This window comes from Dendropsophus ebraccatus, chromosome 1 (assembly GCF_027789765.1).
Source record: "Dendropsophus ebraccatus isolate aDenEbr1 chromosome 1, aDenEbr1.pat, whole genome shotgun sequence".
Classification (NCBI taxonomy): Eukaryota; Metazoa; Chordata; class Amphibia; order Anura; family Hylidae; genus Dendropsophus; species Dendropsophus ebraccatus.
This window is the reverse complement of record NC_091454.1, coordinates 97,890,417-97,912,608: the sequence shown is the minus strand read 5'-3', so window position 1 is coordinate 97,912,608 and position 22,192 is coordinate 97,890,417. Positions and strand designations below refer to the sequence as shown.

At 43.2% G+C, this 22,192-nt stretch overlaps 1 protein-coding gene across 1 annotated transcript in view; it reads right to left on the bottom strand.

The window, feature by feature from the left end:
* The window catches only part of SCAF11 (SR-related CTD associated factor 11), a 64,605-nt gene that overhangs the window by 21,894 nt on the left and 20,519 nt on the right, over window positions 1-22,192 (bottom strand). The window contains exons 4-9 of the mRNA XM_069975965.1: window positions 20,102-20,179; window positions 18,692-18,783; window positions 17,057-17,109; window positions 14,291-14,325; window positions 13,190-13,284; window positions 490-585 (exon numbers count right to left, since the gene is read on the bottom strand). Of these exons, the coding sequence (XP_069832066.1) occupies window positions 490-585; window positions 13,190-13,284; window positions 14,291-14,325; window positions 17,057-17,109; window positions 18,692-18,783; window positions 20,102-20,179 (449 nt within the window). The remainder of the gene's footprint in view (window positions 1-489; window positions 586-13,189; window positions 13,285-14,290; window positions 14,326-17,056; window positions 17,110-18,691; window positions 18,784-20,101; window positions 20,180-22,192) is intronic.

Genomic DNA, 22,192 nt, shown 5'->3' with positions numbered 1-22,192 from the left:
CAGGTTTGCTGTGTCCATTATTGACTATGAAGAGGGGAGGGGTCAAGGGAGTGAATGAGCTGTAAGAGGAAAGAAACAGTCCAAGTGTAGGAGCCAGCACAGTACAACGTCCTGCAATCTTACCTCACCAAGTTCACCAAGTCCCAGCGTTTTATATGCCCAGTCAGTTTCCAAAGTGGGCTGTTTATCTCTTCTTCCTTCTCACTGATACTTTTTAGCGCCTAACCCATCCATAGATTATAATGGACACAGCAAATTAGTCTTCACTTTGCTCCTGAGTAATGTAAACAACTTTTCTCAAGATAGCGGGAGAGCCTAATAGTTGGCACTTCTATAATCACGCTTACGCCTATCCTGCTTAGGTGTGTTGGTAAGATAACCCGTTTATCATCAAGATGTTCTCTAGCTAACCAAGTCACTCCAGGAGGTGTAAAAATGAGAATGGAGACACTAAGCTTATTTTGTGTACTACCATTATGTTTCTCTTACCATTGAATACCTTCAGCACCCAGTGGAATCCGCAAGTGCTTCAGAGTTTCCCTCTTATGCCGTATCATACATAACTCACTTTCCTCTTGTTCTGTCCTAAAATAGATTTTATATAAATTATTTTTAGGGCAATTCAGAAATCTTACATAACCAAACATTTACATAAAAGGAATTAGCTCCACAATGAAAAAGGCCACATTTCCCATGGACTGATACATCTATGTGGCTGAGACGCTGTGTTTTCAATAGCACGTACTCAGCTTTCAGCGCCCTGGCACTAGTCAGAGTAACACAGAGTAACACATCTTCACTGTAGCATACTAGTAAAATTACTAATAAAAATTGTTTGACTATGCAGTCATAGATCACAACTTCTAGCCAAATTATACTCTACAGAGGGTGCTATTCCAGTATCGTGTCTTTTGATTTTGCCCTATACAGACATTTAAGAGAAAAGAGCTTTACCACAAGCTTACCCCCATCATCCCCTTAGGGCCCTATTCCACTGGACGATTATAGTTTGCATAATCGTTAACGATTAATGATCTCAAACGACCGCTATTGCGAAAGACCTGAAACCGTTCACTCATTTCCATGGAACAATAATCGTTACTTATGATCGTAATTGCGATTGTTTTTTCTTCGCTATTTATTCGCTATTGCGTTTGTATCTATTGCGAACGACGTCTTATTCAATGCGAACGATTTGCGAACAAGCAACGATAAAAATAGGTCCAGGTCTTATAAAGAGATCAACGATTTCTCGTTCGGCCGTTAGTCGTTAACTGCATTTTAACCGAACAATTATCGTTTAGATTCGAACGATTTAACGATAATCTGAACGATAATCGTCCGGTGGAATAGGGCCCTTAGGCTCTGTTAACACTATTGTTAGGTTTTGTTCTGCCAGGTTTCTGGAGCCTTCTGAGGGCAAGAATAGTGTAGCCTGCTCAGCTACACTTTCCGGTGGACCGACCCCCCCCCCCCCCCCAAAAAAAAACAAACAAACAAAAAAAAACAAAACAAACAACAACATACAAACAGAAACCCGACTGACTCAAAGGTTCTGGTACATAACAGATCCATCATGACTAGCACTGCTCCAATAATGTAAGCTGTGCTGCTAATGTGAACAGAGCTTTAGAAGTGGACGATTAAATTAAGCCTTCTCAAGCAGAAATCAACTAGCTTTCCAGATTTCCCAACAACTACATGATGGCCATTCAAATTAGTGGCTTTCCCCTCTGGATTATAAAAGACCAGATCAAAGAACACTTCTGAGGTCGGTGTGTCTCCAATAGGGCCTAACAAAAGGAGTTTCCTTCAAAACAGAACTAATGGGGGTTCGTGTAGCACTGCAAGCTATGCCATTTGCATAACAGACTATTAGATGCGCTTTTTATTCTAAATCTATTCAGTGAAAAGATGGACATTGATTAACATAGCACAGTAAATTTACATGTGCTATGCCAGGCCCATGAAGCCATGCCCCCAACACTGCACAGAAACTGAGACAAACCTCTCCCTCTTCCATGGCCACCGAGCAGTTCCATTCCCAGTATCTCCTCCATGTCTACTGTCTGGTAAGCTCAGTGGAGAGAATGTATTGCATGTGCTAGTGAAGAGTCCTTCTGCCTAGCATAATGCGTATGTATTTATGCAGGTCATATACAGTACTGTCTGTACCAAATGAATTACTACCCATAGGCCATTTACAGTAGAAACTTTTTTTTCTTTTATGCCCATATAGATGTATTTTTTCAACACTTTACCGTTGGTCAAGATGAAGGCAAAACATTAAAAGACTGGATCCATCTGCTGCCACAAACGAGCGTCGATCACAGTCTTTTACAAATGATTACTGTATTGCTCGTTTGCCCATTTAAATAAATTGCTAGTCTCCTGCACATCTCCTGTTTACACAGAGATATGCCTGTCCTGGCTGCTGACCTGGCCGCTCAGCCAGTGACTGGAGCGCTCCACAGTCTGGCTGAGCGACCAGTCAATTAGCCAGGTAATGATGTGGACAACCCGGAGTTCACCTACTTGCAATCAATTTCTCCCCTCCCCCTGCAGGCTACAGGATTTTAACAATCACCGGACTTCTCCTTTAATTACAAACCACACCTGAACTGGAGACAAGTGTCGCATTGTCTTTGGAAAAAGTCGCCATGTTTTTCTCTGAATACATCTTAGCACAAACAGTTGAAATGAACCCTGTATGTGCCAGTGTTAAGGCCCTATTCCACGGGTCGTTTAGAGGAGCAATATCGTTCGTATTCGGCCGATAACGGCCGCTACGAACGATATTCGTCCCGTGGAATAGAGTGCAACGATCAGCCGACATCGTTCATGTCGGCTGATCGTTGCAGTCGCTTGTTTTTCAACATGTTGAAAAACAAGCGACTGATATAGCAGCGAACTGCTGCCGTCGCTCCGTTGAATAGGACCGTCGGCAGCAGATGCTGCTATATCCTATGGGCTGCCCGGACGATCAGCGATCCCCCGGGCAGCCCCCCCAGCAGCTCCCCGCCGCCCCTCCCGCACTCACCCGCTCGCTGACGCCGCGTTGAATAGCGGCGGCAGCGAGCGGGGAACGAGGAGCAAACGAGCGCCAATAGCGCTCGTTTGCTCCTACAAACGACTCGTGGAATAGGGGCATTAGGCTGCCTTTACACAGAGATTTATCTGACAGATTTTTGACGCCAAAGCCAGGAACAGATTATAAACAGAACAGGTCAGGAATGACTGCCATTTCTGCTCTCCTCAAATCCATTCCTGCCTTTGGCTTCAAAAATCTGTCAGATAAATCTCTGTGTAAAGGCACCCATAGGCCAAGTGCGGATTCACTCACAGAAAGCTAGCAACCACAGCATACTAAACAGTTAATTTCTGTGAGTTTGCCTTTTACTTTATCTGGAGCAGTGGATATCTTCCTATACCACTAATAGCACTGGCTTTAGCATGCATTTGCGTAATCAATTACTTACAGAAAATGGAAACCTGCAGAAGCGCAAAATCAGAATTGTGTACAGCTACCCTGCTCTTCCCACTCTACATAGATAATGCGTTATCACCTGAAGTCCCAGGATGCATTGATTTCCCTCAGCTGTTGATCACAGTCCTCCCACCCTGCCTACTCCTCTCTCCCAGCACTCCTCCTAGTTCCCTCCACAAAGCTGTTGCAGAACATTTCATTTCACTGAAGACTTCTGCACAGTGAGGTCACAGCACCTGCTGCTTTATTTAACACAAGGAGACAGCATGTTGTAATCACACCTCTCTCCAGAATGTATAAACATGGCATTTTTCCTGCTATTTTGCCATGAATGTAGGCAAAATGGTGCTACTCTACGGCAATTCACAGGAATATAGTGGGGGAAATCGCACCACAAAAGGCGACTATAATGAACAGCTGAGGAAAAGCAATGCATCATGGGACTTGTAGTACTAGGCAACTATTCAACCAGAATGTACAACCGCGAAGCAATTGCGGACAGAACATTAAAGTTATTCAATGGCCCCGTTCACCTATCCGTACGTGTATACAGGGCCCTGATCCGTGCCGCAAAAAATCTGGACATGTAATGCGGACTGTTTTTTGCGGCACAGATTGCTATGGTAATGAAGTGGGAATGTAGTGCTCAGTGAAGCACGGAGCACCACGGATGCACATTCATAGAGCGGGCCGCCGATCCGCTGTTGTGGACTGCACTACGGGTGTTTGAATAAAGCCTAAGACCCCCCCCCTCCCCCCCAAAAAAAAACAAACAAACAAAACAAAAACAAATGGATTTTAGGTAGTTTTAGAACTGAGACGGACAAGTAAATAATGCTACATGTTTCTACAGCGTGCTTATTTTTACCTGATGTCAGAGAACCCCTTTAAATGCATTTTGGCAACTTCAAATGGGCTATTGTGTGGCTTTTACTTATTCCAGTATTAGAAAATTGTATTTAAATAAAAACAAATCACCCAGGATTTTTTAACTTACTAATATAGTGTTTTGCTAATAGTCCTGGCTTCAGTGTGAGTAACCCCATATAGTTGAAGATAAATAACTAAAAATGTGTATTGTCTACAGGTCCCTGACTCCTCCCTCTGATGTCACAGGAGGCTTGCTTGAGTTCTATCCCCACCCCCCTGAGTGATGTCACCATCTCTGAACAGACTACAGCCAAAATCACCATCTCCCTGTCAAATACACAGATACATATATTTTTATTGTGGCTTTTAGGGGGATGAGGTGTTTACAGCATGCTGCCCTGTGATCAATGATGCTGTAGAAGACTGTAGAGAATGAATGTAACAAATGATTTAAGGCCCTATTCCACGGAACGATTATCGTCCCGTGGAATAGAGTGCAACGATCAGCAGACATCGTTCATGTCGGCTGACCGTTGCAGTCGCTTGTTTTTCAACATGTTGAAAAACAAGCGACTGATACAGCAACGATCTTCTGCCGTCGCTCCGTTGAATAGGAGCATCGGCAGCAGACGCTGCTGTATCCTATGGGCTGCCCGGACGATCAGCCCCCCCGCAGCTCCTCCCGCACTCACCGGCTCGCCGCCGCGCAGAGAGCGCTCGTTTGCTCCTCTAAAGCGACCCGTGAAATAGGGGCTTAAGACTATTTTCACCAACCATCTGTGAACAATGCACAAGCAATAGTTTACAAATAATGGTCCAGATTTATCAAAGGGTGTAAAATATATGTATGGAATAATCAGATTTTTTTTTTCTTTTAATTTTCCAGGCTGGCATGCCCCTGGCACAAACCGCAGAATAAATCTCATAAGACTGCAAATGGTCTTGGTGGCCGTTTTACTCAGTGTGAACATACTCTAAGGGTGCGTGCACCCTGAGCAAATACGGCGGAATTCCGCCACGCTCAGTGTCCTGCAGTGAGTGAATGGGAGGGCGCACGCGTCCGCTTACTCCCCTCTCCGCTCAAAGAAGTGACGTCACTTCTTTGAGGGGAGAGCCGTGGCAGCGGAGGAGCGCGCCTTCCCATAGACAAGCTATGACACACTGAGGCAGGCGGAGAGTTCTGCCGCGGAATTTCACCTATTTTACCTAGTGTGAACATACCCTAAAACTACGTTAGCACTTCCTGATCTTTTTGTGACAATCCGTACAGAATTACAGTGACAAGTGACCCCAGTACATAGATGGCACCAGTTTAAGATGACCTATTGAAAAGGTCACAGTATTCTTGACATAAATGTGAAACTTTTCTGAGAAGACAGACCCTGTCTATTGATGTTATTTATAACTATAAAGCTTGCTGTGACATGTTAAAGGACTAAATAAGGTTCAAGAGGGAAGGGTTTTTAAACTATTACTAAAGTAAAGTAATAAACTCCCAAAAGATGTGGTGGGCAAATTGCCCAATATTAGGTAGCTATGTCTGTGCAATTACACGCACAAGAGTGTGAAGGAGCGGGTGGGGGTCGCTGGGAGCTGCACAGACGATCTGGGTATTACATGGAGTGACGGGCCTAAGACCATCACAATCGTTGTAATTTTTTTAAAAACATGTTCAAAGACAACGATCAGCCGACATTGTGCATGTCGGCTGATTGTTGCCTTTGAACATGAGCTATTACACCAAACTATTATTGGCCTGAACGGCAGGCAATTGGCCAAATAAGGCCAATAATTGCTTGGCGTAATAGGGCCTTAAAGTGTGACTGTCGTGAAATTATTTTTTATTTTTTTGCAGAAATCAATAGTCCAGGCGATTTTAAGAAACTATTAATTGGGTTTATTAGCTGAAAAATGCATTTTAATCAAGAAAAAGCAGTTTGAAGCTCTCCCCCCTGTCTTCATTGTTCTCCTATGGAGAGAGCTAAATAAAAGACCAAAACAGGACAACAAAGTTAATCTACAAATACCTCACCCTTTATCTCCTCTGACAGTCAGCACTGACCTCTCTGAGCTCTGATTACAGCTGTCACCCAGCTCAGTGCCTGTAATCCTCTGTTATCTGCTTTCTGCTGTCAGCTAACTCCCTCCTTCCTACTCCCCTCTCCCTATAACAGACTGGGTATGTCTGATGCAACAAGTCACAATTTCATGATTTTTTGCAGTGGATGGAAAAGAGGAAGGAGGGGGGGACCTGGGAAAAAGCTTTTTAAATGCAGATAATGGCATATTTGGCTAATAAACCCAATTACAAAGTTTCTTAAAATCGCCTGGACTATTGATTTCTGTAAAAAAAAAAAAATAAATACGACAGTGACTAAGATAAAAGGTCAGACTAGATGGACCAGGTGGACTTTTTCTGCTGACTATCTTCTATGTAACACATGTAACTAAATGCTGTTAAAAACGGGTCAGGCAGGATGGCTGCCCCCATAATATCTTTGGGGGGGGGGGGGGGGGGGGGGGGGAATCAGAAAATACAAAAAAAGAGAAAAATATCTTGTTCTAATCAGTAAAAGAAAATCTAGTTTACACATTCTCTGTAAGAGTGCTTTTACATGGGCAGTCCGGCTCCAGATGAAGTACGCCAATCCCTGTGATCAGCGCTTGTTTTTTCTACCATAAAAACGCCAAGGAGGAGAGGGGGGGAAACACCATGGGGTTTTTATTGGTGTTTTTCCAGAATTTTAAGGCAGTGTGAAGCCAACCTTAGACAGTATGATTAATCGAGCAGTCAGGGCGCACAAACAATTGCTTGATCTTTTGTGAGCCACTAAATTTTATATCGCCTGCATACCCCCTGGTGATGCACAGCCAATACAATGGTTTTATTAGCCGTTGTCCTTCATCCACTGATCGCTGACCCTTGTACAAAGAATGATCACTCCTACAAACGCTCCACCTGCTAATTAGCTTGTGTAGAAGGACTTTTAGGGTCTTTGCCCTTTTCCATTGATCTCTTGTATAAAAGTTTGCAAACTTTGTTGCAGCACTTTTATGGGTCACAGTGTGTTGATACAATAAAAAAAAAAAACAAGCACTTGCTATGTATACCACTAAATAAAAAAAAAAGATTTAAAAAAAGTTGTAGTCTGTATTACTTTTATAAACATTTGTTAATATATTGGCATTGCAAAACAGTAATTCAAGGAAGGTATCCAGGAATAACCACAGGCACTTGCAAAATGTGGTTCTTTAGCTATCAGAGAAGAAAAAAAAAATGCTACAATGAGCTGCTTGTAAATTAAAGTATTTAATTTCTTCCACACTCTTGAAGAGCTGCTCACAACCGAAAATTTAAGTGCGAGGAAGTCTTCAATAATCATCAAGAAGCCCATGTGTTGGCCTGGTTAATGCCTGCAAAACAGATTCAAAACCCGCTGTAGTAACAGACTTGAAATCTGAATATTTGTTACAAAACAAAAAAAAAAAAAAAAAAAAAAAAAAGACAGAAACAAGAAGCAGCAGCGGAAATCCGATGCGGATCTGGTACGTGTGAAGCTACCCTAAAAACGTGCCAGGGAGGGGGAGGCTGAAAGAATTAACATGCTCTTACCTCCCCACCTCCAGGGCTGATGCTGTGTGTACTGGCGCTCCGGTCCCTAGGACAGGACATGACATTCCAGGGCCGCTTAGCAAGCCCGTGGCCAAGGCGGGACCCTGCTACGCCTGCTGACTAGCTGAGCAGGCCTGGAATTTCAAGTCCTAGGGACTGGAGCGCCAGTACGTGGCATCAGCCCTGAAGCCAGGGAGGTAAAATCATTTCTATCGGCCTCCTCTGAAAAAATATCACCCTGCCTGGAATTGTCCTTTAATAAACAATTTGTATTTGCTTCCCCCCCCCCCCCAATGTTTTAAGTGAGCAGAATTCAGAATCTAATATCCTCCATTGTTCCATGAATATTACAATCAGTTTTAACAGACAGTTCATTGGCTTGAAAGCTATGGGTATCCAAAAAGTATACGGTATACTACGGTATAGACAGCACATTTAATACTGAGCCAGATTACAAAAAGGTAAAAAAAAAAAAAATAAAAAAAAAAACATTAAAGGGAACCAATCACGCCGAAATTGCCCCCATTGATAAGGAAGCGTGCTGGTACATCAGCCAGCACGCTTCCCAAACATCCCCCTGACCCCTCCGTCCCCTCTTTTGTTAGCCCGTAATCTTACTTTTGTGATGTCCCGCGCCGTATGCTAATCAGCCCCAAGTAGTCAAGATGGGCTGAACTAGTCACGGTCCTGGGCGCTGTAATCACGCCCAGAGGGGCGTGATTCAAAGACCTTCGCTCCGCCGACGTCATCTCTGGCCCGCGTTCACGTTGGCGGCGCGCCGCGTCTCTCGCATGCGCAGTACGGCGGGAGAAGACGCTGACATACTGCGCGTGCGCGGCGTGCGGAAGACGTCGGCGGCGCTTGCGTTCCAACGCCGACGTCTTCCGCATGCGCAGTACGTCAGCGTCTTCTCCCGCCGTACTGCGCATGCGAAAGACGTGGCGCGCCGACGACGTGAGCGCGGGCCAGAGATGACGTCGGCGGAGCGAAGGTCTTTGAATCACGCCCCTCTGGGCGTGATTACAGTGCCCAGGACCGTCACTAGTACAGCCCACCTTGACTAGTTCAGCCCACCTTGACTACTTGGGGCTGATTAGCATACGGCGCGGGACATCACAAAAGTAAGATTACGGGCTAACAAAAGAGGGGACGGAGGGGACAGGGGGATGTTTGGGAAGCGTGCTGGCTGATGTACCAGCACGTTTCCTTATCAATGGGGGCAATTTCGGCGTGATTGGTTCCCTTTAAGGCATTATAACCAATTGGTTACCACCTATACTTATATTTTCTAGTTCGGAAAATATATTGAACATTAAATCACCAATAAATACTGACAGAAGACTTTATGCAAGTCATGCCAAAATAACATGCTGAAATTATTTTCGCAAACACACAATATGATCCATCGATTTAACCCAATTCTTTTTGTTCTTCCTCGTCTCCATCTAAAAGCCATAATTTATTTTTCATCTACAGAACCATATGAGGGCTTTGTGTGTGAATTATTGTCCTTTGTAACTAGATCTTTCACATTACCATAAAATATACAGCAAACAAAAAAAAAGGTTAATCTAAAAAAATAAAATGCAATTTTACAGACTGCTGTGCTGTAAAATTGACATGTCTATTCAACTAATCAGCCAGATACCTGTGAACTCCGTGCCACTCCGGTGCGGGTGGCTGGAAAAAGCTGGATCCAATCCTGGGAAATTGAGAGAAGTTTACCAGGACTGGATGCAGCTTTCCAGGAATTAAGAGCAGAGAGTTCAAAAGCTTATAAGCAGACTGCTGAACTTACAAAGCAATTTGCTTGGTTTATACTGTAAATTTGCTCATCTCTAATTACAGTGATACCCAATTTGTATTGTTTCCCAGACCAAGAATCTGTAATTGTGGATTAACAGCGCACCACATTATGCACACATGCAATATGTGGTAAGTAGAGTAGACGGAGCGGAGTAGCAAGTCGGTGTACTGCTAGATAGATATCAATAAAATAAAAATACCTTAACACAGGGTGTGAATAGTGTCAATGAGGCAGGGCCTATTATTTCCTGGGCCCTAGCATTTTTTTGTGTCATAATTTGTGGTATTTAATTGATCCCATATCAGCATTGATAAGGGTCCATTTACACAGAAAGATTATCTGACGGATTATCTGCCGAAGATTTGAAGCCATAGCCAGGAACAGACTGTAAACAGAGATCAGGTCATAAAGGAAAGCCTGAGATTTCTTCTCTTTTCAAATCCATTACTGGCTTTGGCTTCAAATCTTTGGTAAATCTTTCTAAGTATTTGGTCCCTTAGGGGCCTATTCCACGGAGCGATCGGCCGAATCGCCCCGATTAGGCCAATTATCGCTCCGTGGAATAGAGACAGCCATCAGCTAATCGTTTATTTAGGGTCAAACCTAAAATCGGGCACTCACCACGCATCACTGCGTAGAATAGCGATGCACAGCGGGCGACCGACAACTCCACAAGCAGCATACATTACCTACACATGTTGAAGGGCTTCTCCTGCGCTCCTCTTCCTCCCAATCCTGCACTCAGCAGCAGCTTCAGTGCGGCCTGTCTGAGCTGACAGACCGCACAGCCAATCACTGGCCAGGACAAAACGATCACTGGCCTCACTAAACGATTATCAGGCCGTGGAACAAGCCCAGTAAACAAGCGCCGATCTAGTAGATTGGTGGTCGTTAACATTATTGATCTGGCCCCCATCGGCCCGTGAAATAGGACCCTTAGACTATTACTTTATGAGATGTGATTAAAAAACACTAAAATATTTTTGAAAAAATATAAAGAAATGTATTGATTTATCAACAATCTGCTGCTGTGGCCTGTTTTTGGCAGACTATAGAAGCAGATATGTAATGACAGCCACAAAGTCCTTTAGTTTTAACAGCATCATCTAAGCATATACAAAGGCAAAGCATACAAAGTAACTATTGTCAAGGTATAAAAAAAAAAATATATCAACATAAAAAACACATAATGTTCACTCAGAAAAGTAATATGAAAGCAATAGCTTTTTTGGTGACCAAATTTCATAAACCCATTAATAGAGAAATAAAATGTGGTGGAATTACACATCAGAAGTCTATTGGAGATACCGCTTGAGCGAAACGTCGCGCAAAGGGGTGTGAATAAAACTAAAAAAAATTTTATATTGAAGTGCTGTTACCACTACATTTTATTGGAGATATCAGACCGGCAAAATTTATGTTTCGGCATTGTGCCCCATAAATGTGATCAAAAAATGGATGCTTTGAAGATATACATATATGAAACATACAATTAATAAAGTGCAAATACAGCAGCAACCTAATAAATATTTCATAAAAATAAGTGGTTGTTTGCCAAACACGGGACAAAATGTCATGACAAATAAAAAGGGGGAGACTTATGAAACTGGTGTAAAGCAGAATTGTCTCCACCTTACCTTCCTCACAGATTCTTTGAACAATGTTAAGTGGAATATCATTGGTTGCTAGGGGCAAATGAGACAATTCTGCTTTACACCAGTTTCATAAATCTTCCCCGAAGTGACATGTCACAAAAATACTACTCAAGTAAAGCTGGAACATGCCCAGGACTGTTTTAGTAGTCCACACGTTGGGAGCAGTTTACACGGAGCGATATTTGGCCCGATTTGGCAGATTATCGCTCCATGTAATAGAGACAATGATCAGCCAATCGCTTCTTTAGGTTCTGACCTATAATCATCACCAACCATGCATCGCTATGTGCAATAACAATTCAGTTTTTATATTACCTATGCAAGTTCCCGGTCTCCTCCTGCGCTCTACATGCTTCCTCCCTAGTCCCAACCGCGGCAGCTTCGGAGCGGCCTATCTCTGCTTACAGGCCGCTCTGAAGCTGCAGAGCACAGGAGGAGACTGGGAGCATAGAAAGGTAATGTAAAAAACTGTCTAGGCAATGGCTGCAAGGACATCACTAATGATGTCCTTGCAACCCTTGCTAAACTATTATCTGGCCTTTTAATAGGCCCAATAAACAAGCGCCGATCTAGCTGAACGGTGCTCATTTACAGTATTGATCAGGCCACTGTAATAGCACCCTTAGTCTTACAGAGGGCAACCTAGCCAAGATCCGCACATCTCTCTGCCTATACAGAGGATGTGTGGCTGATAAATGGCATTTCAGTGGCCATATGGATGATCCAGCCGTCTAGCTGTATAAAAAGACCCTTATAAGGCCTCACAAAAGATCTAATCAGCTGGATGATCGCTGCCACTTTTACACAGGCTGATAACTAGGTAATTGAATGTTCCAAAAAACACTAGTTAATGATAATCTGTGTGAAAAGGCCAACGATTAGTTGGCAATCAATTTATGGATCTTTGTGTGGCCATATAATCGCAGTTATAGGCCACATATCTCTCTGTAAACCGGTGATGTGCAGCCAATAATCCATTTAAATGGCTGCACATACAATGCAGTGATCATGTGTGTGGCCTAGCTAAAAGATTTGTCCGGCTGTGTAAAGGCAGTACAAGCAACCGCCAACCTCACTGTCTGAGTGTTTGAGGCCGCCTATATGGCCATGAAAAAGAACCCCAACATGTGTTATGATGTGACCGGAGCTGCTCTGACCCCTGACAGTTTTGTGTCCTCTCTAGCCATAATTGGTCAGTCAGAATTGACTGACATTGCATAGCAATCACACGCCATATAGAGAGAGTTTTATTCTCCCAATCTTTCTCCTCATTGTAGGAGGCAAGCTGTATTAATGTTCTATAGAACCTATCTCCTGCAGTGAGGCAAGAGAGGGAAGGAAGCACTTGTAATCACACTTTAAATTTTCTGAAATAATTTTAAAGGGGTTTTCCCAATAAAGTGACAGTTTGTTAGCAGGATATACTACAAATTTTTAATAGAACTAAGGCTGAGGCCACACTGTGTTATTACTGTTTAACGTATCTGTTTTATGGTGCAGAATGCTGGCTGGGAGCACTGTTGTGCACAAGGAACCACTCTCTGGATTGAGTGGCTCAAGACAGGGGCACAACCTCACACTTTAAGTGTCCCAAAAAAAAAAAAAGTTACCGCACAGTACAAAAAAAAAAAAAAAAAAAAAAAAGGTAGGAAGACTAAAAAGAAATATAAAATGTCATTTTTGTTTACCATTTAACAGTGCAAATGCATGAACATAGCCAAAATGTTAAAACTAATAAACATTTCAAACTTATTTACCTGTTATTTAAACAAGCTGTTGTCTCAGCGAGGCTGAAAGGACATGTAGCAATGATATCTTCAGTAAGACAGTTAGGGCAGCTTAGGCTCATGATCTACAGAAACAAACACTACATTAGAGGACATATTTTATTTAGTTACACAGTTATCGCAGGATGCTGAACACAACAGTTTTGCCTTATCTGCAGGCGAAGATGAGCAGATTGACGTTGCTCTGTCGGAATGTATGACCTGTACTTCTCAACTAGTCTCATAAAATGTCCATTGCTGCTGCTTTATTATGCATTTTTGATGTGAGATATGTGAGAAGTTTTAATAAGCGGGGTTCTGGCAGTGGAGACCCCTACCACTTCAACAAGCCAAGAGAAGCAGTTTGGGAAGCACTTCTCCTGCAGCAAGGAGACAGACTGCTGCGAGACAGAGTTTATAACAGTTTGGTAATAAAGTCTATTACTGGTATAGGACTGAAAGGAAACCAAAAAACGTCCAGGTGGCACCATAACAATTTATCAGCAATATAAAGGTGAATTTTAATTTTTTTTAAACTTAGGTGTAATACAAGACTAAACTTTGTATGCAATTAGGGGAGAACTCACGAGAGTGCAAGTGGTCTCATTTAATGAAGAGAAAATGCCATCAATGACAGAATTCAGAAAGTCAGAATTAACACTAGGGGGAGATTTATCAAACATGGTGCAAAGTCAAACTGGCCCAGTTGCCCCTAGCAACCAATCAGATTCCACTTTTGATTCCTCAGACTCTTTGGAAAATGAAAGGTGGAATCCGATTGGTTGCTAGGGGCAACTGAGCCAGTTTCACTTTACACCATGTTTGATAAATCTCCCCCTAAGTCTAGAAAACATTAAATCAATTCTCACATTCTGCTACGTAGTATGCTGCACGCAGGTAAATTGTATGTCACCTTGACAATTCATTCTCACATATTCCTAACCCTAAAAAAAAACAACCAGTGACATACCATAGCTACACAGTACTGTTTTGAACCCCTTATAACAACCATTTCACTGGTTGCTGAGAAGCTAGAACTCCCTCCCCCCCAAAAAACATTTTCATTGCATCGTTTTCTAAAATTGCTCTCACCTCCATTTCAGGCTTTTCTTTACGGTCCAAACATTCTATAAGAATAAAAGTCAATGTAAGAAGCAGAACAGGAAAACAAGACAGTATGACTAACATCCAGCTAGACTAAGGCCCCAAATTCAAATTGTCCTGTTTCACCACAACACTCAATAGCTAGCCAACTAGAAAATAGGTGGTAAAAGTACAGCATTAGGCCATGTTCATACAGTGTATTTGGCCATTAACCCCTAGACGACCCTGGGCGTACCCGTACATCCAGGATAGCCTACGGGTGCTCAGAGGGGCCTGGGTGTGGCATGTAGCCCGAGACCGCAACTATTAGCGAGCACGGTCCGATTGCCGTGCCCACTAATCAAGTAATTAGATCCACTGTAATGGCGCTGATCCTGGCTCGGCACTCAATTGCTTTCCTGAAAGTAATCCAGTGCCTATCTCATTGATCTATGCAGTATATCCATACTGCATAGATCTCAATGAGAGATCAGTGTGTTTATACTAGAAGTCCCCCAGGGGGGGCTTCTAGTACAAGTGTGTGTAAAAAAAAAAAGTTAATAAAAAGCCCCCTCCCCTAATAAAAATTTGAATCACCCCCTTTTTCAAAATGTTATAAATATAAACATACATGTTTGGTATCGCTGCGTGCGTAATCGCCCGAATTTATTTCATTCCTGATTTCGCACGGTAAATGGCGTAAGCGCCAAAAAAATCTCAGTGCAAAACTGCAAATTTTTGGTCGCATCAAATCCAGAAAAATTGTAATAAAAAGCAGTTGTTGCAGAGTGTACCACTGCTACATTGAATAGCAGCCACTACAGCAGTGGGTCTCTAAGGCCGTACAAAATAATTCACAGGTCTATTATGTGCGACCGCTATTTAGTGAACAGCAGTGTGGTATGAAGAATGTACAGATTTACAGAAAGTCCACAGTGTTTCTATGGACTTTCTGTGAACCAGTACATCAGCACTGCTCAGAAATACATACTCTGCATAGAATCGCCTAGCCCAGGGTTTCTCAACCTGCGGTACACGTACCCCAGGGGGTACGCAGGTAAGAGGGGAAAAAATTAAATTTAGTTTTCAGTGCCGGTACACTGCTATCACCCAGCAGTGTCCCGGCACCGATGCCCGCAGCGGCTCCGATCTCCCTTCCAGCTGCAGCAGCTCTGTACACTGGTGATGCTGCTGAGAGGAAGAAGAGTAGTAAGAGCAGCTCCATTTAGCCGGCGACCACGCGATGCGCCGGCAGTGAAATTCCCCGGACCCCACTCAGCTCGTGATAGGATCCAGACTTCCCTTCCCTCCCGGACCACACTCTGCGGATAGCGGCAGCCCGTCCTCCCCCTGGCTCATTATCGATCGGGTCCCGGGATGGAGGGCGCCAGTGTTATGCGCCCTCTGTGTCAGGGGCGCAATCACCGAGCGCCGCATAGCACGTCTGGCGCCCTCCATCCTGGGACTCGATCGATAATGAGCCAGGGGGAGGGCGGGCTGCCGCTATACGCAGAGTGTGGTCCGGGAGGGAAGGGAAGTCGGGACCCTATAGCAAGCTGAGCGGGGTCCTGGGAATGTCACTGCCGGCGCATCGCGTGGTCGCCGGCTAAATGGAACAGCTCTCACTACTCTCCTCCCTCCCAGCATTATCACCCACCTGCGGGTGCTATGGGGCGATTGCGCCTCCAACAAACCCTCTCTTCTCCCTCCCCCACCTCCTCTCCCCCCCTTCCCCCTTCTACTCCTCTTCTCTCCCTTTCCCCTTCTACTCCTCTTCTCTCCCTTTCCCCTTCTACTCCTCTTCTCTCCCTTTCCCCTTCTACTCCTCTTCTCTCCCCCCTTCTCCTTTCTCCCCCCCCCTTCTCTTCTTTCCCCACCCTCTCCTCATTCTCCTCACAAGTGACCCCTGAGATGAAAAAAGACGTCACTTGTGAGTCACTAAATGATGTTTTTTTTTCGTAGAAAGTAATTTAGTAGGGGTGCCCCAAGGTAAAAAGAAATTTACAAAGGGTGACCCCATCACAGACCTCTCTGTTCAGCATTAATCAATAGCAACATCAAATCAACCATCAAAACATCTGGCTACATGGTGGGAGGCATCTGGCTACGTTGGGGGGTGGTATCTGGCTACGTTGGAGGTGTTATTTGGCTGCAGGGATACATATCCAGCTCAATGAGACACATCTGGCTAGCGGCAAATCTGGCTCCATGGGACATACCTGGCTGCAAGAGGCATACCTAGCCAAAAGGAGCATATGTGGCTGCAGGGACATATCTAGCTGAAAGGGGCATATTATTACTTGTCCAAGCTTCTGCCTGCTTCCCTAGCTCCCAACTTATTGACTGCCTGCTGCAGCCACTGATATGTGACCTGCGAGACTGAGAAGCAGGTTGGGAGCATTGTCAGGTAAGTATGATCTGTAAGGCCAGGCAGCTAATACGTTAAATAGGCAGTGGCTACATTCTCGTAATGGAATGAAACTCTGCTGCAAAAATGCAAAACTATGGGCCACAACAGTACAGAGTATTGCAGTGGATTTTGCTGCAAAATGTATGGGTGTATCTTCCCTATGGCAAAGATTATAATGAATCGTATCCTTGGGGGTACTCGGCTGGTGCTTCTTGTCGCATGGGGGTACTTGGCTTGAAAAGGTTGAGAAACACTGGCCTAGCCAATACGTATATTTTAAAGAAATAGTGAATGAGTTTGTGGAGGAGGTGAGAAAATGCGAGTCTACTAAATGGAGAGTACACAAACTAATTCTCAGAACTTACTCTTCTCCTTATGGGGAGTTAAAATTTCGCTTGTTTCCTCCGTTACACCGATTCTGTAAAAAGGAGAACGTTAGTTACACTTCACAAGCAACAAAACAGATTTTAAACAAATAAAGAAACTGTAAAATAATTTGGAGGCCTGATTCTAAGAGGTTCATATCTTTGGTGTAAGGTTCCATCTAAAATGAGGTTGCCTAATAGCTGGTCGACAGGCTTAAAAATATGATCAAAACCTCACAGCAGCCCTTTCAGAAAACTGCCCTATTCAAGCCAGATTTCATGTGATGGATTTTCAGTCCACCATACATTTTCTTTCAACTACCCCCCTAAAAGACTATTTTTCCTCCAATTTGGGGCAGTCGTCTCAAAAGAGAATTTAACTTAGTGTTCACATACGTCTAAATGTTTACGGTTTGCTGTTGTATTTTTGGGCAATTACAATTTGGCTCTTAAAGTTAAAGTCGCTCAGATAATTTACCTTTCCCTATTTTTCAACGCCTTAAGGGTGCCTTCACACGTACCGTTTTGCTGAGTTTTTATTTTTACATGATTTTCATGTGAAAATCAAAACTCGCATGTAAAATTCACACCAAAAACACAGCCATAAAAACGCAGCGTTAAAAACGCAGCGTTAAATACGCAGCGATACGGTACATGTGAAGCTACCCTAAAAGGGAAACTAATAGCTTCTTAGAAGCATTAACAAGTGGCACCGAAGATAATGGAAAATTTCTCACTTTGATCCGCAATGCCATTTTCAAGAACTGGTGAGACTACTACCCTCAGTACACACATCTGCCCCTCCTAATAAAGGTTGAGGAAGTGCTGTTAGTTTCCCTTTAACAGGTGCCATTGTCAGGTGATAATCCAGGTTATTTACTTCACCTATCAATGATGAAGTATTAAGCCATTAGACAACGCAGCAGGACCCCAGCGGAGGGATTGTGGTGACGTAGTATCTTTCCTGTTTTCTAATAAAAAGCAGCTATAATTTTTTTTCCTTTTCCATAGCCAGAGTATCCCTAGTTCACATTCAGGAATTTTACACACACACACACACACACACACACACACACACACACTACCCTTTTGAACTCTTAGATTATAAGCGTATTCATGGTGCATGGGCCGACAATGCATATGCCGCGGATTCACAAGCTCAGCTCACCCTGTATACGTCATTTGGGGGGGGGGGGGGGGGCTTAGGGGGTTTGGTGAGGACAAACTGAACAACTGCCCAGGGCCCCCCACCACCGTTGTATGCGCAAGTTGGGGCAGGAGCGAACTGGTGGCTGCCTGGAGCATCTCAGAGGGAGCCTTGCATTGCTACTAGGAGAGGCTCACATTACATAGATGCTACAGGGTGCTGCTGGAGCCACATTAATAATGTGCTCCCTTAAAACCTTCCCCCAGCTCCTATTTATATGTGCACCACTGCACCCAGCAGTTTTGGGAATTTTTTTTCTTCATTGCATGGCAAAACCATTTACCAAGACTTAGGTTGCATTGACAAGCCAATTTCCCTATTGTATTATATGAAAAAGGAAAACCTATGACTTTATGAAAGTCTGAGTTAGGCATATCAGTTTATTCATGACAAATAAGGTCTTCTTTGCTCATCTTATTGACACTGACCTGAAACAAAGTTTCCCTTCTGTACAGTATGGCAATGTCTGATTACAAATGCAATTCAGAGTTTCCCTTGGCCTTCTTTCCTTTACAGTGATCTAAGCAAGGGGAAAAAAAAAAAAAGAGAAATTTTATGTTCTAGACATATAACAAAAAACGACCATAAAATCTCAAGGCTGCCCTAAATCACATATGTACGGAACAAAGGGCTTGTAGTTAGTTGGATTATCCAGGTTTAGAAAAGCATACCTGTCCCCAGGTTGTGTGTGGTATGAGCTCTACTCACTTTAATGGAACAGTTGCAATACCACATCTAAACTGAGCACAGGAGAGATACTGTTTCTTGAAAAAAGCAGCAATGTTTTTCAGATTCCAGCTATTAGGTCAAGGATGCACATGGTACCTTTTATATAGCCAGCTGTGCTTACAGTGTCAGCAGTTTAGAACAAGAATCGCAGCTGATAGATTCCCTTTATGTGGGTGCCAAAGAGCAAAACATTTGGCTATCTATAGGACTCAATGAACGGAGTAGTGGTTCATATGCACACTGCCACTCAATTCAATTCAGACGGAAGCCCTGTGTTCGACATCATAGAGTGTCCCAGCAATCAGACCACACTTATCCTCTATCCACAGAATAGGACATAAGTGTCTACCGCGCCAAAGCTCATTTAAAGCTACCATGACTGGACTTGGGGGGGGGTGGTGAGAAGAAAAAGGATTCCAGACAGAAATTCATACCTTGTAATTCTGCAACCAATAACTGCAGAGTCGCAGGTGAAAGCTCCTTTTTGTTTGCCCTGATCACAAGCCAGAGTAATTGCTTTTGCTATGGCTTTTTCTGTAAATCTCTGTTTGGGTAGCTGCCTATACACTTTACAATACATTATCTATATCTATTTATACTAAGAGCTCTTAAAATAAAAAGTTTAATTCAGTTATAAAATTTTGTATTAAACATCCTGGATAGAGATGAGTGTAGGGGCCAGAGTGAAAAGAGGAATAAAACAAGCATTAGGGTCCAATACAGGATCTTCTGTAGATATCAATGTAACTAAATTATGGAACACAGTATAAAAACCACTGTGGATCCTATACATGTTAATGGACCCCAACAGATTATGTGGGACAATTCCTAAAAATGGGTGTGTAGAAAAAAAGTTAGGCAGATGCAACTTTTAAAGCTTTTTTTCCTTTTTTGAAATATACTCTAACTGGCTGCTATGGACAACAGCTCTCCTTTTCCTTTGCATTAGATGTAATAAACGTCTCCCCAATAGATCAGACAACAAGCACGTGAAAAGTAGAGCTAGTTGATTAGCACTGTAGATTTTTTACTTTAATTACAGATTAGTTAACTAGTATGATTTAGATAATACTTTGCTTTGGATATGCTGTTATTTCACTGAAGCCTACCTTAGTCCATAAACCAACTGGATTTGTTGTATAAATAGCCTGAAATGGTTTACGGTCAACAGGACAAGAAGTTGATGTCTGAAAAATAAATGCATCTATTAAGAGTGGTTTTACACAATTTTTCGACAAAAAAAAAACATTAAAGTGTACCTCTATTGCAGCACTTCAAAATAGTATTTTTTTTTTAAATGTTCTTTTTCTTACACACAGACTCAAATATAGGGTTCAAATATTTCAGAGCACCCGTCCACTCTGCCATGCATAACTACGCATTAGAAGATGGAGCTTCCCGCTCCCTCTCCATACCTACTATGTCTAGTGTCTTCTTTCACAGACATCATAAAATTTAAAAAAGAATGACAATATCTGGGAGGTTTTTAACAAATCTTTAGATGCATCAAATTTTGTAAGCATAAACATGAAGTATACTCCCCATTGAATGTTAATTTACAGTACTAGCAAAGCACTTTGCTAGGCTCAGCTTGTCAGCCGGCTGCCCTTGAACTCTGTGCCTCTCCGCTCCAGGTGCCTGGAAAAGCTGGATCCAGTCCTGGAAAACACCAGCTTTTCCAGGTACCCAGAGCAGAGCAGCACTGAGTTCAAAGGCGGCCGGCTAACAAGCCGACCCAAAGCCTAGCGAAGCAATTTGCTAGTACTGTCAATTCGCTTATCTCTACTCCTTATTCATGCTTGGGTTAACCTTTTAGAATCAAAACTGCTTTTTCTATTAATAAAAACAACATCTACACTCAAATGGTCCAATAAAAACTAAAGATCATGGCACAATATAAATTGTGTTGCATTTAAGTGTAATGTAATGTGCTGTTTTTGGAAATTTTGTTAAAATTGTTTAAAGGACTTTAAAGGGCAATTTTTTTGTGCCATCTACTAAATTTCAAAAGTGTGTGAACATAGCCTGTTTTTCCCAATTCACTCCTGATTTTGGTTGAAAAATACTGACCAAAATACTGAGCCAAAATACTGTTTGGGGACATAGCTTTAAGCATATTTTGTTAAAAAAAAAAGTTGTATTCATACATTTTATGGTAAATTGAAAGATGACATTGCAATGTACAATTGGTCCCACAAAAAGCAATCATACAGCTCTTAGAAAGCATGAGGAAACTAAAAAATTAATCCACTGTGCCAATGGATTTATTAAAGGGTTTAGGGTATATTCACACGGGCGGGCTCGCAGCGAGATTCTCGCCGCGAGCCCGGCAGGTCCTGTCAGTTCCCATAAACTACATACTTGCTGCAGTCTGAACGACCGCAGCGAGTATGTAATTATACCGCCCTTAACCCCTTCTACTCCCGCCGGCTCCCCCGCTGTAAGCAGCATACATTACCTGTCCTCGCTGCACGGGTCCGGCGTCCTGCTCTCCCGCCCGGCCAATCAGTGGCTGCGGCTGGGCAACACACTAATTGGCCGGACGGGAGAGCAGGACGCCGGACCCGTGCAGCGAGGACAGGTAATGTATGCTGCTTACAGCGGGGGAGCCGGCGGGAGTAGAAGGGGTTAAGGGCAGTATAATTACATACTCGCTGCGGTCGTTTAGACCGCAGCAAGTATGTAGTTTATGGGAACTGACAGGACCTGCTGGGCTCGCAGCGAGAATCTCGCTGCGAGCCCGCCCGTGTGAATATACCCTTAAACTGATTTCTCTAAAGCGCTACAGAATAAATCCTAGTTCACTGTAATAAGGAGGCCCCATCTCAGTTTCATTTAGCTGTGTTTCAAGCAGCATGAAACTACTGGCAGGTTCCCTTTAGGTACATGTCCATCAATACAGAGCTTGGCCCCATATAAAAACGCTGAAATAGGAACAGCTGGAAGTCACATTTTGAAGTTTTTCTATCATTCTTCGCTGGCAACAGGATACACTGTCAAAATCCTGCTGACACACTCCCTTGTTCAGGCGTGTGTCGGAAATGGAATTCTTCTGGCAGCGTTGTTGTATACAATACAGTCAACAGCACAGCCGGAAGAATTTTGTCTTGAGCGCACACCTGAAGAGCGGCGGCGGCTAGTGAAGAATAGTAGTTATACTTATCTTTTCCTTTTAAAGTCTTTCAACATGTTGAAAGATA